This window comes from Pelophylax lessonae, assembly GCF_965119305.1.
Source record: "Pelophylax lessonae genome assembly, chromosome: 9".
In the NCBI taxonomy this organism is placed as follows: Eukaryota; Metazoa; Chordata; class Amphibia; order Anura; family Ranidae; genus Pelophylax; species Pelophylax lessonae.
In genome coordinates, this window is record NC_138776.1 from 255,693,656 (window position 1) to 255,708,859 (window position 15,204).

General features: G+C 45.9%; 2 protein-coding genes across 2 annotated transcripts in view; one reads left to right on the forward strand and one right to left on the reverse strand.

The window, feature by feature from the left end:
• The window catches only part of LOC309562675 (uncharacterized protein), a 5,270-nt gene extending 2,054 nt beyond the window's left edge, over window positions 1–3,216 (forward strand). The window contains exons 2-4 of the mRNA XM_082266954.1: window positions 1,112–1,186; window positions 1,321–3,130; window positions 3,201–3,216. Coding sequence (XP_082123080.1) covers window positions 1,123–1,186; window positions 1,321–3,038 — 1,782 coding nt within the window. The 5' untranslated portion in view covers window positions 1,112–1,122 and the 3' untranslated portion in view covers window positions 3,039–3,130; window positions 3,201–3,216. The remainder of the gene's footprint in view (window positions 1–1,111; window positions 1,187–1,320; window positions 3,131–3,200) is intronic.
• LOC309564391 (uncharacterized protein) overlaps window positions 1–15,204 on the reverse strand; it is a 213,271-nt gene that overhangs the window by 58,649 nt on the left and 139,418 nt on the right. The gene's annotated exons all lie outside the window — the stretch shown is intronic.

Genomic DNA, 15,204 nt, shown 5'->3' on the forward strand with positions numbered 1-15,204 from the left:
TAGGGTGGGGGGGGGGAGGCCTCCTGTGACAGGCATACAGAGATCAGGCTTGTAGCTTAGCTGAAACTCCTGATCTCTCCCTGCCTGTCTGACAGAAGACCCGCCTGCTTTGTTTACATTGGCAGGCAGGTCTTCTGTCAGTTTCTCTGACGATCGCAGGAGGCCGGCGGCGACTGCGGCCGCTCCTTCTGGTGTCCGCCTCCCACAGCGGGAGCCCGGCGGTGTTTGCGCGCCGCCGAGCTCGCGTTCACGAAATCCCTTAGATATATGTGATTTTGCGCATCCGAGCCGCCCTGCCACAGTAAGTCTGCGGAGGGCGGTCGGCAACTGGTTAAAGAGCACCTGTCCTCTCTGTCCCCCAGCGCCTTCTCCTCTGACACGCTGTTGACTCACTGACATTCCCATTCACTTTAATGTGACGGCTGGTGATGTGGCAGTGACACAACACGGTGAGGGACGTGGCGGCAGTGGGTGAGTGGATGCCCGCTAACTGGCGCTGCCATGATGGCTCTGAAATGACAGGTGCTCTTTAAATGTGAGGACTTATCCTTGCTGGTAGTTAGAATCTTTAACCACTTCAGCCCCGAAAGGTCCCCCCCCCCCCCTCCTTAATGACCAGGCTATTTTTTGCACCCTCTGAAGTTGCATGAAAGTACTCCCTGAATGTTATACAATGCAACTTGAGTGTAACAGTTGTCCATTAAAACTGGTCAACGCCAAAGTTGCACCCATCCAAAGTTGCACTCCAAAGTCGGCGCAACTTTGGAGTCGTACAAGTGTGAAAGAGGCCTAAATAGGAGGGGAGGACAGATGGAGATACCAAAACCCATAAATAAACAAGCTGTAGTGGCCCAAAGCCGCCGCTAGATTTCAGCACTACTGATGTGGTTTAGTACAACACAGACATGTATAAGTCGGACAGAATAGAGTCAGCTGATGTATCGGTGCCTCCCTAGTGAAATGGCTACCGGTTCTCCTGGAAAAATTAATTTTGTGAGGTGCAGGTGTTATGTGGTGGGTGCGCTGTGATCGATATTGATTGCGGGGGGGAGTTTTTAAAAATTAAAAATAATTTTAAAATGATGATGTCTCAACCATTCTCTGATCCTAGGCCGAGCTGTGATGTCACGGAGCTGCGTAGACGGATACGAGGATGTTATGATGGAGATTCAGCTCCAGTCTTCGGGTAAGAGGAGGGTAAACCGTCACTATCCTTGTGTTAACCCTTTTCGTAATATTTATCAGTAGAGGTGTGAATATTTGTAGGATATCCTGTTTTTTGTCTCCATCCTCTCATCATCGTGGCTTTCCTCCCAACAGATCCATTGTCTGGAAAACCCGACTCTGATGGTCCTCCATTGCCGGATTGTAAGAACGAAGATGAGAATGCTATTATCCACCTCACTTGTGACAGGGTTCTCACGACAGACAGGACAGAGACCTCGCTTGAAGATGTCACTTTTAGAAGTTTACTCTCCGGTCATCCTACAGACCTCCATACCGCAGAAGATGAGGAAAAGTCATCTACTGTTAAGGAGGAAGAAGATTCCCTGTTTCCTGACAGATCTTCAGATCCCGCAGAGACTACTACTACTTGTATTAAAGAAGAACCTGCCTGGTGTCGCGGAGAACATTTCCCACACAATGATCTTGATACAACCACCGATCCACAATGTGTGGCCAATCACGTTAAGGAGGAAGCTCTGGCACCCAAAGAAGAAGATGTCCCTCAACCCATGTCTTTGACATCTTCTGATTTTAAGGAGGAACCATTCTGGGCTGAAGGAGAAGAGCTTCTTCCCCTCCCTGAGGCTTCTATGCTGATGGATCCACTGCAGGATTCACCTTCCGATCTTAAGGAGGAGTCGGACTTGAGCGATGAAGAAACACTCAGTGAAAGTGATGAAGAGTCAAAATATACTCCGGAAACCGATGATCAGCTGTGTAGTGGTGAGCAGTATGTGAACTCTGGGGATGGTGCATACATTTGTTCGAAGTGTGGTCTGACTTTTTCCAATGTCTCAGAATTTGATGACCACCACCAGGCCACCCACCCCGAAGACCAGTCTCATTTCTGCTCAGAGTGTGGGAAGAACTTCACCAGCAAAGCCAACCTTCTCAAACACCAGACCATCCATAGTGGCGAGGAGCTGTTTACCTGTGGAGAGTGCGGGCGACGCTTCCCCGACAGTGACCAACTTGCCAAGCATGAGCAGACTCACACAGGGAGCAAGCCGTACGCCTGTGCCGAGTGCGGGAAATGCTTCTCTTACCAGCGCGGCTTAATGAGGCACCGCAAGATCCACACAGGCGTGAAGCCTTATTCCTGCACCGAATGCGGCAAGTCCTTCGTAACCAGGGCGGAACTCGTCATCCACCAGCGTAGTCACACAGGGGAGAAGCCATATCCATGCTCGGAGTGTGGAAGGTGCTTCTCCCAGTTCGCCAACCTCTCCCAGCATCTAAAGCGTCACACGGGTCAGCGGCCATTCGTGTGCCACAAGTGTGGGAAGGCCTTTACCCAGAACGCTCACCTGCTCAGCCACCAAAAGACTCACGGACCAGAGAAACCATACCCTTGCCCCGAGTGTGGGAAGGGTTTCACCACCAAGACGTATTTGGTGGAGCACCAACGCAGCCACAGGGGTGAGAACCCATACTGTGAGATCTGCAGGAAGTACTTTGTCAGCACCTACTACCTCGCTGTCCATCGGCGCATTCACACAGGCGAGAAGCCATTCATGTGCTCCATCTGCCTAAAGGGCTGTTACACCAAGGCCAACCTAGAGGCGCACCAGCGGATCCACACTAGGGAGAGACGCTTCACCTGCCGGACTTGCGGCATCTACTACGAGTCGAAATTTAAATTGGTCCACCACCAGAAGAGCCACAAAGTTCCCCCACCACCTCCATCACCGCCACTAGCCGCGTCTTTGATATCATCCTCATCACTGCCAACGGTTTCATTGCCACCGTCGTCTCCGGTACCTTTGTCATCTTTAGCGAACTGTGACTTTGTGAAGCGCACCGTAGTATGAATCAAAATGAAAGACTGAGCTTGGCACAGATACACTTTGGAAGTCCTCCTTGAGAGGACCTACTTCTGACCTGCCTTGTGGGAGCATGCTAGGTATGATTGTCTTTGGCTGTTTCTAGAGGCAAAATGCTAGCTATAATGAAAGCCTTAAGATAAATGCAAGTGTTGCTCCTAAGAGAATGAGGGGGACCCACACCGCCCTTCACGTTCAGTGTTTTAAGTCTGCCTGGTCAGTGAGGAGCCTGATGACCGATGAGTGAGAAAGCAGCAAGCGTCCAAGGCTAAATTTGCGTCAGATGCTGATGTTCATCTTAATATCGTACTGGGAGCACCCACACAGTTGGTGATCAACTAGAGGCTGTGGTCCACCAGGAACAAGGTGCTTGAGGACTAGCCCAACTTCAGTACTATCGGTTGGCTCAGGGGCAGGATTAACTGATGAGATTTCTTGGTCACAGGCCGGTGCTGCTACATTAGTGGAGGTGAGAACTGCAGGGAGCAACTTGCAGAAGTTCAGGTTCTAACCCGGACATGACCAATGGTTGTGATGGTGGCGCACGACCAACCGAACTTTGGGGAACAGCTCGGCCTAAAGGGTAGACTTCCTCAGGGAACTGACATGGGTAGGAACTGACTTCCTCAGGAAACTGACATGTCTAGTGATGTCACCAAGCCACACTTGAGATCTAGGGATGTCACTAGGGCCATACTCTTGAGAACTAGTGATGTCACCAAGGAGCACTCTTGAGAACTAGTGATGTCCCCAAGCCACACTCTTGAGAACTAGTGATGTCCCCAAGCCACACTTGAACTAGTGATGTCACCAAGGAGCACTCTTGAGAACTAGTGATGTCAACAAGGAGCACTCTGTGAGATCTAGTGATGTCACCAAGGAACACTTGAGATCTAGTGATGTCAACAAGGAACACTCTTGAGGTCTAGTGATGTCACCAAATCATACATTCTTGAGGTCTAGCGATTTCAGCAAGCCACACTCTGTGAGGTGTAATGACATCACCAAGTCACACACACTGAACTTTTTCTCTTGACACCCTGATTCCTTGGGTTGAAAAATAACTCCAATACCCTTAGCCTGTATGGAAAATGGCCACATTCCATGATCCTCTTAACACCTTGGACACTGTATGACCCTTTCTGTGAAAGGAGGAAGTGCATTAAGCCTTTAATCATTAGATACATGTGCACAGATTTGAACGTTTGCAAAGATGTGTGGATGTTCCTCTCCAAATTAAAAATTAAAAAAGTCACCTCCCATGATGCACGTGTTTCTACAAGTTTTCGGCCCACATGTCCGCGTGTAGGGCAGCCCAATTTATTTTAATGGGCTGCCCTACACACGAGAAATGTGGAACAGATGCCACTAATTATTTTCCAAAAACACGCCTCAACACAGGCAGTTTGGCGCGCGGGTAATCATGGGTTTGCAGATGCGGGGTGGGGCCCTTAAGGCTTGGATCACACCCACAGGTGTGGCGGAGTTCCGAAAGTCATGTGTAGGGCCACCTATTCATCTTAATTGGCCGACGTGTGCGCGAAATGAAGCCTGTGACTTTTTTCCAAAAAATGCGCTACACCGAACCTGCAACTATATGCAGCTTTCGCACGTGTGCAGATGCATGAGGATGCCATTACCAAAAATGGCACCACTGCCGCTTAAGGGCAGTGCGTGTCGGGTAAGCAGGCCTTTTTTGCATGCGCATAGATATAAACCAAGCCTGAATCAGACCATGACCCCTCTTTTCTGCCTGTGACGGCTTCTACCTTCCCATGGAATGGCTGTTGTCAGGCAGTGCAGTGACGCTGCGCCACGTCTGTACAGACTCTTGAAGTGTTCATTGTGCTTAACCATTTGCCGACTGCCGCACGACTATATACGGCGGCAGTCAGCCCCTCCTGGGCAAAGTGATGTACCGGTACGTCACTCGCCCGCGAGCCAATAGGTGGCGAGCACGCGCCGCCAGAGGCGCGCCCCCGCTCGTTTCACTGGGATCCCTGTGCGAGTGACCGGCGGCTCCGATGTCCGCCGGGCACGCGCAATCTCCCGCTGGAGAGGGAGAAAGGCAGGAGGCTAATGTAAACAAAGCCGCCTGTCATTCTCCCTGGTGTAACAGCCGAGATCATACGGTCCTGCTATGTAGGATCGTATGTCTCTGTGGTTACATCAAAAGCCACACCCCTTTACAGTTAGAATCACGCCCCTAGGGACACACTTAACCCCTTGATCACTAATAAAGTTAACCCCTTCCCTGCCAGTGTCATTTTTACAGTAACAGTGCATATTTATAGCACTTTTTACTGCAGTAATGTCACTGGTACCCCCAAATGTGTAAAAAAATGTCAGTCAAGGGTCCGATCTGTCCCCCGCAATGTCGCAGTCCCGCCATTACTAGTTAAAAAAAAAACATTAAAAATGACAAAAGTCTTTCCCTTAGTTAGTAAACGCAGTAACTTTTGCGCAAACCAATCAAAATATGCTTATTGCGATTTTTTTTTTTTTTTTTTACCAAAAATATGTAGCAGAAAACAAATTGGCCTAAAATGTTAAAAAATTTTGATTTTTACATTTTTTTTTTGTGGAATTTCATATAAAAAAATTTGAAAAATCTTGTTATTTTTTCAAAATTGACGCTCTTTTTTTTTTTTTTGTTTATAGCGCAAAAAATAAAAACTGCACAGGTGATCAAATACCACCAAAAGAAAGCTCTGTTTGTGGGGAATAAAGGACGTCAATTTCTTTTGGGTACAGCGTCGCACGACCGCGCAATTGTCCGTTTAAAGTCACGCAGTGCTGAATCGCAAAATAGCCCCTGGTCTTTGAGCAGCCAAATCCTTCAGGGCTTAAGTGGTTAATGAGTAAAGGAACTTCCACAGACCCCAATGTGTCTGCATTCCCCAATAATTATTAGTGGACACTTCAAGAGTCTGTACAGGCCTAAGGGAACATTGACAGCTCACGTTTACAGAATCCGTGGTCTTTTTGCTCTGCCTTTCTGTGTCCTGGTTGGAATTGTGCTTTGGGGCAGATGGTGAGAAGTACAGAGTTGAAGTAACCAATCAAAAACTCACTTTACTGGGCATGGTTGAATCTGATTGGTTGAGAAAACTGTTGCCGTTTGCTGCTTTAGTTATCAACCAATGGCTTTGCACCATTGGCTGGCTGGGGTCACATGTACTAGGTGATGGGCAGGACTTAGCTACACATACACAGGAGACGCCTTCTTCCAGCATTGTCTGCTCCCATGCTGGAAAATGAAATCAGCATCTCCATAAAGCCGGTCAGCAGAGGGAAGCATGAAGTGCTCCAGAATTTCCTGGCCAACGCCAGCAGATAACATGGCTCCCCAAATCATCACTGACTGTGGAAAACTTTGCATTTCATTTGGAAATCAGGGTCCCAGAGTCTGGAGGGGTGGAGAGGCACAGAATCCAAGTTGCATGAGGTCCAGTGTGAAGTTTCCACAGTCAGTGATGATTTGGGGAGCCGTGTCATCTGCTGGCGTTGGTCCTCTGTGTTCTATCAAGTCCAAAGTCAGCACAGCCCTCTACCAGGAAATTCTAGAGCACTTCATGCTTCCCTCTGCTGACCAGCTTTATGGAGATGCTGATTTCATTTTCCAGCAGAACTTGGCACCCGCCTACACTGCCGAAACTACCAATACCTGGTCACATGATCATGGTATCACTGTGCTTGATTGGCCAGCAAACTCGCGTGACTTAAACCCCATAGAGAATCTGTAGGGTATTGTCAAGAGGAAGATGAGAGACACCAGACCCAACAATGGAGACTAGCTGAAGGCCGCTATCAAAGCAACCTGGGCTTCCATAACCCCTCAGCACTGCCACAGGCTGATCACCTCCATGCCACGCCGCATTGATGAAGTAATTCATGCAGAAGGAACCCCGACCAAGTATTGAGTGCATCCTATACTGTACATGGACAGACTTTCAGTAAGCCAACATTTCTGTATTAAAAATCCTTTTTTATTGGTCTAATTTTCTGAGATACTGAATTTTGGGGTATCACTCGCTATAAGCCATAATCATCAAAAATAAAAGAAAGAAATGCTTGAAATATATCACTCTGTGTCTAACACATCTATATAAAATATATGAGTTTCACCGTGTGTGTGTATAATTAAAGGAACACCTTTTAATCAGAGCATAGCATCAAGTCAAGTAAACTCCTGGGATATTGATCTGGTCAGTTAAGTATCAGAGGGGGTTGTTAATCAGATTCAGCTGCTTTGGTGTTAATGAAATTAACAGGTGCACTAGATGGGCAACAATGAGACAACCTCAAAAACAGGAATGGATTTACAGGTGAAGGCCGCTGACAATTTTTTTCCCTGCTCATCTTTTCTGACTGGTTTTCACTAGTTTTGCATTTGGCTGGGGTCAGTGTCACTACTGGTAGGATGAGGCCATACCTGGACCCTATAGAGGTTGCACAGGCAGTCCAACTCCTCCAGGATGACACATCAATACGTCCCATTGCCAGAAGGTTTGCTGTGTCTTCCTGCACAGTTTCAAGAGCATGGAGGAGATTCCAGGAGACAGGCAGTTACTCTAGGAGTGCTGGACAGGGCCGTAGAAGGTCCTTAGCCAATCAGCAGGACCGGTATCTGCTCCTTTGTGCAAGGAGGAACAGGATGAGCACTGCCAGAGCCCTACAAAAAGTCCTCCAGCAGACCACAGGTGTGAATGTCTCTGACCAATCAGAAACAGACTTCATGAGGGTGGCCTGAGGGCCTGATGTCCCTTTAGTGGACCCTGTGCTCACTGCCCGGCACCATGGAGCTCGATTAGCATTTGCCATTGAACACCAGAATTGTCAGATCCACCACTGGCGCCCTATGCTTTTCACAGGTGAGAGCAGGTTCACCCTGAGCACATGTGACAGACGTGAAAGGGTCTGGAGAAGCCATGGAGATCGTTATGCTGCCTGTAACATCTTTCAGCATGACCGGTTTGGTGGTGGGTCAGTGATGGTTTGGGGAGGAATATCCATGAAGGGACCCACAGACCTCTACAGGATAGACAATGGTACCCTCACTGGCATTAGGTATTGAGATAAAAACCTTGGACCCATTGTCAGACCCTACACTGGTGCAGTGGGTCCTGGGTTCTTCCTGGTGCACGACAATACCCGGCCTCATGTGGCGAGAATATGGAGCCAGTTCCTAGAGGATGAAAGAATTGATACCATTGAATGGCCCCCACATTCGCCTGACCAAAATCCAATAGAAAACCTCTGGGAAATTATGTTTCGGTTCACCTCAGTCTGTTCAGGAGCTCAGTGATGTCCTGGTCCAGGTCTGGGAGGAAATACCCCAGGACACCAACCGTCGTCTCTCTAGGAGCATGCCCCGATGTCGGGTATGCATACAAGCACGTGGGGGCCATACAAACTACTGAGGACCATTCTGAGTTGCTGCAATAGAATTTCAGAAAAATGGACGAGCCTGCTGCATCATTTTTTCACTTGGATTTTCGGGGTGTCTTTGAATTCAGCCCTCTGTAGGGTGATTATTTTCATTTCCATCAAACGATGTGGCATCCTTCCTTCCTAACACATTACCCAGTCCATACCAGTATAGATCCTAACACATTACCCAGTCCATAACAGTATAGATCCTAACTCATTACCCAGTCCATTCCAGTAAAGATCCCAACGCATTACCCTGTCCATACCGGTATAGATCTTAACCCATTACCCAGTCCATACCAGTATAGATCCTAACACATTACCCAGTCCATACCAGTATAGTTCCTAACACATTACCCAGTCCATACCAGTATAGTTCCTAACGCATTACCCAGTCCATACCAGTATAGATCCTAACGCATTACCCAGTCCATACCAGTATAGATCCTAACCCATTACCCAGTCCATACCAGTATAGATCCTAACCCATTACCCAGTCCATGCCAGTATAGATCCTAACGCATTACCCAGTCCATACCAGTATAGATCCTAACCCATTACCCAGTCGATACCAGTATAGATCCTAACGCATTACCCAGTCCATACCAGTATAGATCCTAACACATTACCCAGTCCATACCAGTATAGATTCTAACGCATTACCCAGTCCATACCAGTATAGATCCTAACACATTACCCAGTCCATACCAGTTTAAATCCTAACACATTACCCAGTCTATACCAGTATAGTTCCTAACACATTACCGAGTCCATACCAGTATTGTGTGTGTGTGTGTGTGTATATATATATATATATATATATATATATATATATATATATATATTATTTTTGTGATTTTTTATTTTTTTACCTAAACACAAACATTGGGGAGTGCAGTTGATAAAACGACCACAAGATGATAGCAGTGAGCTATATTTCACGGTCCATACTTTGTGGTTTCCAGCCATTCTATATTACACTGACGGTCAGTCTGTGGAACGCAAACAGGAAGCGTTTTGAAACGCAGAAAGCAGAAGTTGCTGGTTAACAGAGGAACTGGATGCTGCTGGGCATTGTGGGCCGGGTAGTTGGCTGATAATTCTCCTCTGGTCGATTAAGAACCAAATAGACTCCAGTTCCCAGAATCCCTTTCCGGCTTTAGGACCAGGCAGTAGTAGATGTTTCCAGAGAGCTGCTGCAGATGGAGGCAGAAGAAGGGGGCTGAAGCTTGGAAGAAGACCGTAAACCTCATGTGTTGATTTATTATCGCTCCGAGAAGGGGGAGGAGATGGCAGCTATGATCTGATTGGCAGAAACAAAAGGTAATCTTCGTTATTGAATGTACAGTAAAACCTTGGATTGAGAGTAACTTTGGTTTGAGAGCGTTTTGCAAGACGTGCAAAATTATTATTTTTTTTTTTTATATAAATTTTGACTTGATAAACAAGCGATGTCTTGATATACAAGTAGAGCGTCATGTCACAACTGAGTATAAAATGTCCATCCACAAATGCTAAATGTTGAACCTTCGTTAAATGTAACCACATTGCTACACTTAGAGGCGCCTCTCTTCTCTTTTATACTCTGTAGCTTCTGCTGGATTTTGCTTCTAATCCCCTTGTGGAGGCGCAATTTGTGGATGGACATTTTATGGTTACACAACCTATCACATTGCTATAATCTTTTTATATGGACTATAAACTGAAGAATTTATGAATAAATGGTTGTGGAACGAATCATCTGAGTTTCCATTATTTTGTATGGGGAAATTCGCTTTGATATAAAAGTGCCTTGGATTACAAGCCTGTTTCCGCAAACGAATTATGATCGCAATCCAAAGTTTTACTGTATGTGTGAGAAGATGGCATTGCTGGGAATTCCGACTTCCGTGGTTGTTGTCATTCTTCGGTGCTGCATTCCGTATTCATTCAGTCGCTTCCCCCTCAGATGAACATATCCTAGTTGTTAAGAGATGATTTTTATCTTTTTGTATTTCTCCTCTATACAGCGCTGTGAGATCAGCGAATAATAAATGTATACAAAAGAGATTTCTCGGTACAGAGTTCCACTGATAGAACGAAGAATGGAGGACAAAAGTCACAAGAGGGACAGAATATTACAACTTACCCTGGAGATCATTTACCTGCTGACCGGAGAGGTGAGGAGCATTCTGGGAGGTCACATGACATCACTCTTATCTCTATTAATAAAACACAGAGCTGACCGGAGAGGTGAGGAGGATTCTGGGAGGTCACATGACATCACTCTTATCTCTATTAATAAAACACAGAGCTGACCGGAGAGGTGAGGAGGATTCTGGGAGGTCACATGACATCACTCTTATCTCTATTAATTAAACACAGAGCTGACCGGAGAGGTGAGGAGGATTCTGGGAGGTCACATGACATCACTCATCTCTATTAATAAAACACAGACCTGACCGGAGAGGTGAGGAGGATTCTGGGAGGTCACATGACATCACTCATCTCTATTAGTATAACACAGAGCTGACATGGAGACCGGAGAGGTGAGGAGGATTCTAACATGAGATTTCTATTGGTTTTTCAATACAGAGATTTCCTCTTTTGAATTCAGGTGGTCATATGACCATCACAGTGCCTCCATGCGACTCTCTAAAATCTGAGAGATGCAACATGCAGGAGATTCTAGAAGTCACCCAGAAGATGATGGAGCTGCTGACAGGAGAGGTGAGCGGTGCCGGGAATTCTGGGACATTATCCAGTAACAGACAAGGGATGTGTCTGGATGGTGACTGTATCATTGTGTGTGTCAGGTTCCTATAAGGTGTCAGGATGTCACTGTCTATTTCTCCATGGAGGAGTGGGAGTATTTAGAAGGACACGAGGATCTCTACAAGGACGTCATGATGGAGGACCGGCCGCCCCTCACATCACCGGGTAAGAAGAGTTTTCTTATTTGTTTTCCTTATGGGGTGGAAGATGAGATTTGTTTTACGAGATGACTTTTATTTTAGGAGATCTTCACAATGAGGTGTCTGAAGAAGTTCATCTTACGATGGTTAAGGAAGAACATCTCTCATCTGAGGAACATCTGTCCAGCTCCTATATCTGCCCACCTACGGACTCTACACCATATGTGTTTACTGTAATTAAGAAAGAACCCCTCTCAACTGAAGAAGATCTCCACCAACTAGATGTCTTCATACCCAACTCTCATACCCAAACTTCATCTGCTCCTACTGAGGAGATCCCCCTCTCGGCAGACAAACAGCCCCCATGCTTGGACAGCTCTCAGAGCCAGAAGGTTTCTACTGTCAGTGAAGAACCTTCCTCTGGATCTGGTCAACGCATAGCAGAGAATACCCCTTCCACCAAAAATCCCAATGAGGATAAACCATACGGTTGCTGCGGTTGTGGAAAGAGCTTTGAGACTAACGCCGAGCTCATCAAACACCGTAAAATCCACACCGGGCAGAAGCCATATTCCTGCTCGGAGTGTGGCAAATGTTTCCTCTACAACTCTCAGCTCGTCACCCACCAGCGCATTCACACAGGCGAGCGTCCCTTCCCCTGCTCCGTGTGCGGAAAGTCCTTCATCAAGAACGCCCACCTAGTCACCCACCAAAGATCTCACACGGGTGAGAAACCTTTTAGCTGCCCCGAGTGCGGGAAATGTTTTGTCACCAACGCCGTCCTGCGGGCTCACCTGAGGGTCCACAGCGGCGACAAGCCCTTCTACTGCTCTGAGTGTGGAAAGTGTTTCGTCTCCAAGTCCCGCCTCACCAAACACCGCAAGTATCACAGCCGGGTGAAGCCGTTCTCCTGCTCCGAATGCGGAAAGGCCTTCCTGAAAAATTCTGACCTCACCCGGCACCTCAGAATTCACACAGGGGAAAGGCCTTACTGTTGCTCTGATTGCGGGAAACGTTTCATCCAAAGGTCGAACCTCCTCTTGCATCAGCGGACTCACACGGGGCAGAGGCCTTATTCCTGCGGACAGTGCGGGAGAGGCTTCCACTGTAAGACCTCCCTAGTCAAACACCAGAGCAATCACACCGAGAAACAACTCTCTTCACCCAACACATCACTTTCCTCTGGGGGGGCAGTGCCTGCAATGAGAAAAGAATAATTTTGTATGGGGGCTTTATTTGGGAAGCTATTGGTCTGGATTTATCAGGTTGCACTTAAGGAATGCTCAAATGACATATGGTAACATGTGAGGCCTCATACCATAATAGGAAGCTGTGCCCCCCGTTGTTCAGATAGGATAAACACAACTTTATTGTTCCAGCACTGTTGAGGACACTCCACCCATCTCCAATTAACGCATTTTGCTTAATCCTATAGCATGAAAGGCCTCTTTAGCATACCCTAAGTGTGTTAAAGGGTTGCTTAAAAGTTGTTGATGAGTCAGGGTCGTTAAATGGGATTTTAGCAGCTTGATTCATTAAGTTGCACTTAAGGAATGCTCAAATGGCATATGGTAACATTATCGGAAGCCACACCTTGCTGTTCCATAAGGATAAACACAACTTTATTGTTCCACCACTGTTAAGGACACTCTACTCTGTTGATGCTACTGACGCAATTCGCTTAATCCTATACCAGGAGAAGCCTCTTTAGCATACCCTAAGTGTGTTTGAAGGTTCCTTAAAAGCTATTGATGAATCAAGGCCAATAAATGTGATTTTATCAACTTGATTCATGAAGCTGCACATAAGGAATGCTCAAATGACATAAGGTTACTTAAGAGGCCTCATACCACAAAAGGAAGCTGCACCCTGCTGTTTTGTAAGGATAAACACAACTTTATTGTTCCACCACTGTTAAGAACACTCCACTCTGCTGATGCCACTGACGCATTTCGCTTAATCATATACCATGAGAGGCCTTTTTAGCATACCCTAAGTGTGTTTGAAGGTTCCCTAAATATTATTGATGAGTCAGGGCCATTAAATGGGATTTTAGCAGCTTGATTCATTAAGTTGCACTTAAGGAATGCTCAAATGACATATGGTAACATTATATGAAGCCACACCTTGCTGTTCCATAAGGATAAACACAACTTTATTGTTCCACCACTGTTAAGGACACTTCACTCTGCTGATGCTACTGACACATTTAACTTAATCATATACCCTGAAATGCCTCTTTAGCAAACCCTAAGTGTGTTTGAAGGTTCCCTAAAAATTATTGATGAGTCAGGGCCAATAAATGGGATTTCTCTTCATTAATTGATGGACACAGCACTTCATCTTTTTTTGACCATAGGGGGCAGTATAACCCTATGGTCAAGAAGATGAAGTTCTGTGTCCATCAATGAACATCAGAGAAATGGATTTTACAGTAAGTCAAAATCCAATTTTTTATCAGCTTGCGCTTAAGGAATGCTCAAATGATATGCGGTAACATAAGAGGCCTCATACCATAATAGGAAGCTGCACCCTGCTGTTCTGCAAGGACAAACACAACTTTATTGTTCCACCACTGTTAATGACACCTCACTCTGCTGATGCAACTGACGCATTTAGCTTAATCCTATACCATAAGAGGCCTCTTTAGAATACCCTAAGTGACTTTGAAGGTTCCTTTAAATGCTATTAATGAACCAGGGCAATGGAAAGGGATTTGGTCAGCTTGCAGTAGACATCATGTTATATATTGTATATTAATGTGTGTCTTTATTAAATCTTTTTTATTCAGTTACATTTTTTTACTCAATATACAGGGGGGGGGGGGGTTCCATCATATTTGCCCATTACTTTTTCATACTCTGTATGTTGCACCACACAGAGCAACAAATGCTGATCCCTCCATTGTACAGTGAGCATGACCAGGCTGAACAGCAGAATTCCAATTCCACTGGAAGGGTCGCCGGACAAAACCGCCCCACTTCGGACTTACATGGAGTCAGAGATTCAGTATTTTCTAAAGGTGGTTTCACCCAAATCCAACCACAAAAAGAGCCATGTTTCTGCTCGTTGAATAAACTTTATTGCTAGATCACCCGGCCAGACTATAGCACATCGCCAACTACCAAACCCGATCCTTCTCCTCTGACACGTTTCACACTCACAGGGGCTTAGTTACCTTCATCTGGGATGCAATGCATTGACTTCTGGCTTTGTGATCTTGTACTACTAGTAATTATGTTTATTCAAGTAAAAAACAAAAGTGTGGCTTTTTTATCTTGTTCAATATACAGTATACTGGTATGGACTGGGTAATGTGTTAGGATCTATACTGGTATGGACTGGGTAATGTTAGGATCTATACTGGTATGGACTGGGTAATGTGTTAGGATCTATACTGGTATGGACTGGGTAATGTGTTAGAATCTATACTGGTATGGACTGGGTAATGTGTTAGGATCTATACTGGTATGGATTGGGTAATGTGTTAGGATCTATACTGGTATGGATTGGGTAATGTGTTAGGATCTATACTAGTATGGACTGGGTAATGTGTTAGGATCTACACTGGTATGGACTGGGTAATGGGTTAGGATCTATACTGGTATGGACTGGGTAATGTGTTAGGATCTATACTGGTATGGACTGGGTAATGTGTTAGGATCTATACTGGTATGGACTGGGTAATGTGTTACGATCTATACTGATATGGGCTGGCTAATGTCTTAGGATCTATACTGGTATGGACTGGGTAATGTGTTAGGATCTATACTGGTATGGACTGGGTAATGTTAGGATCTATACTGGTATGGACTGGGTAATGTGTT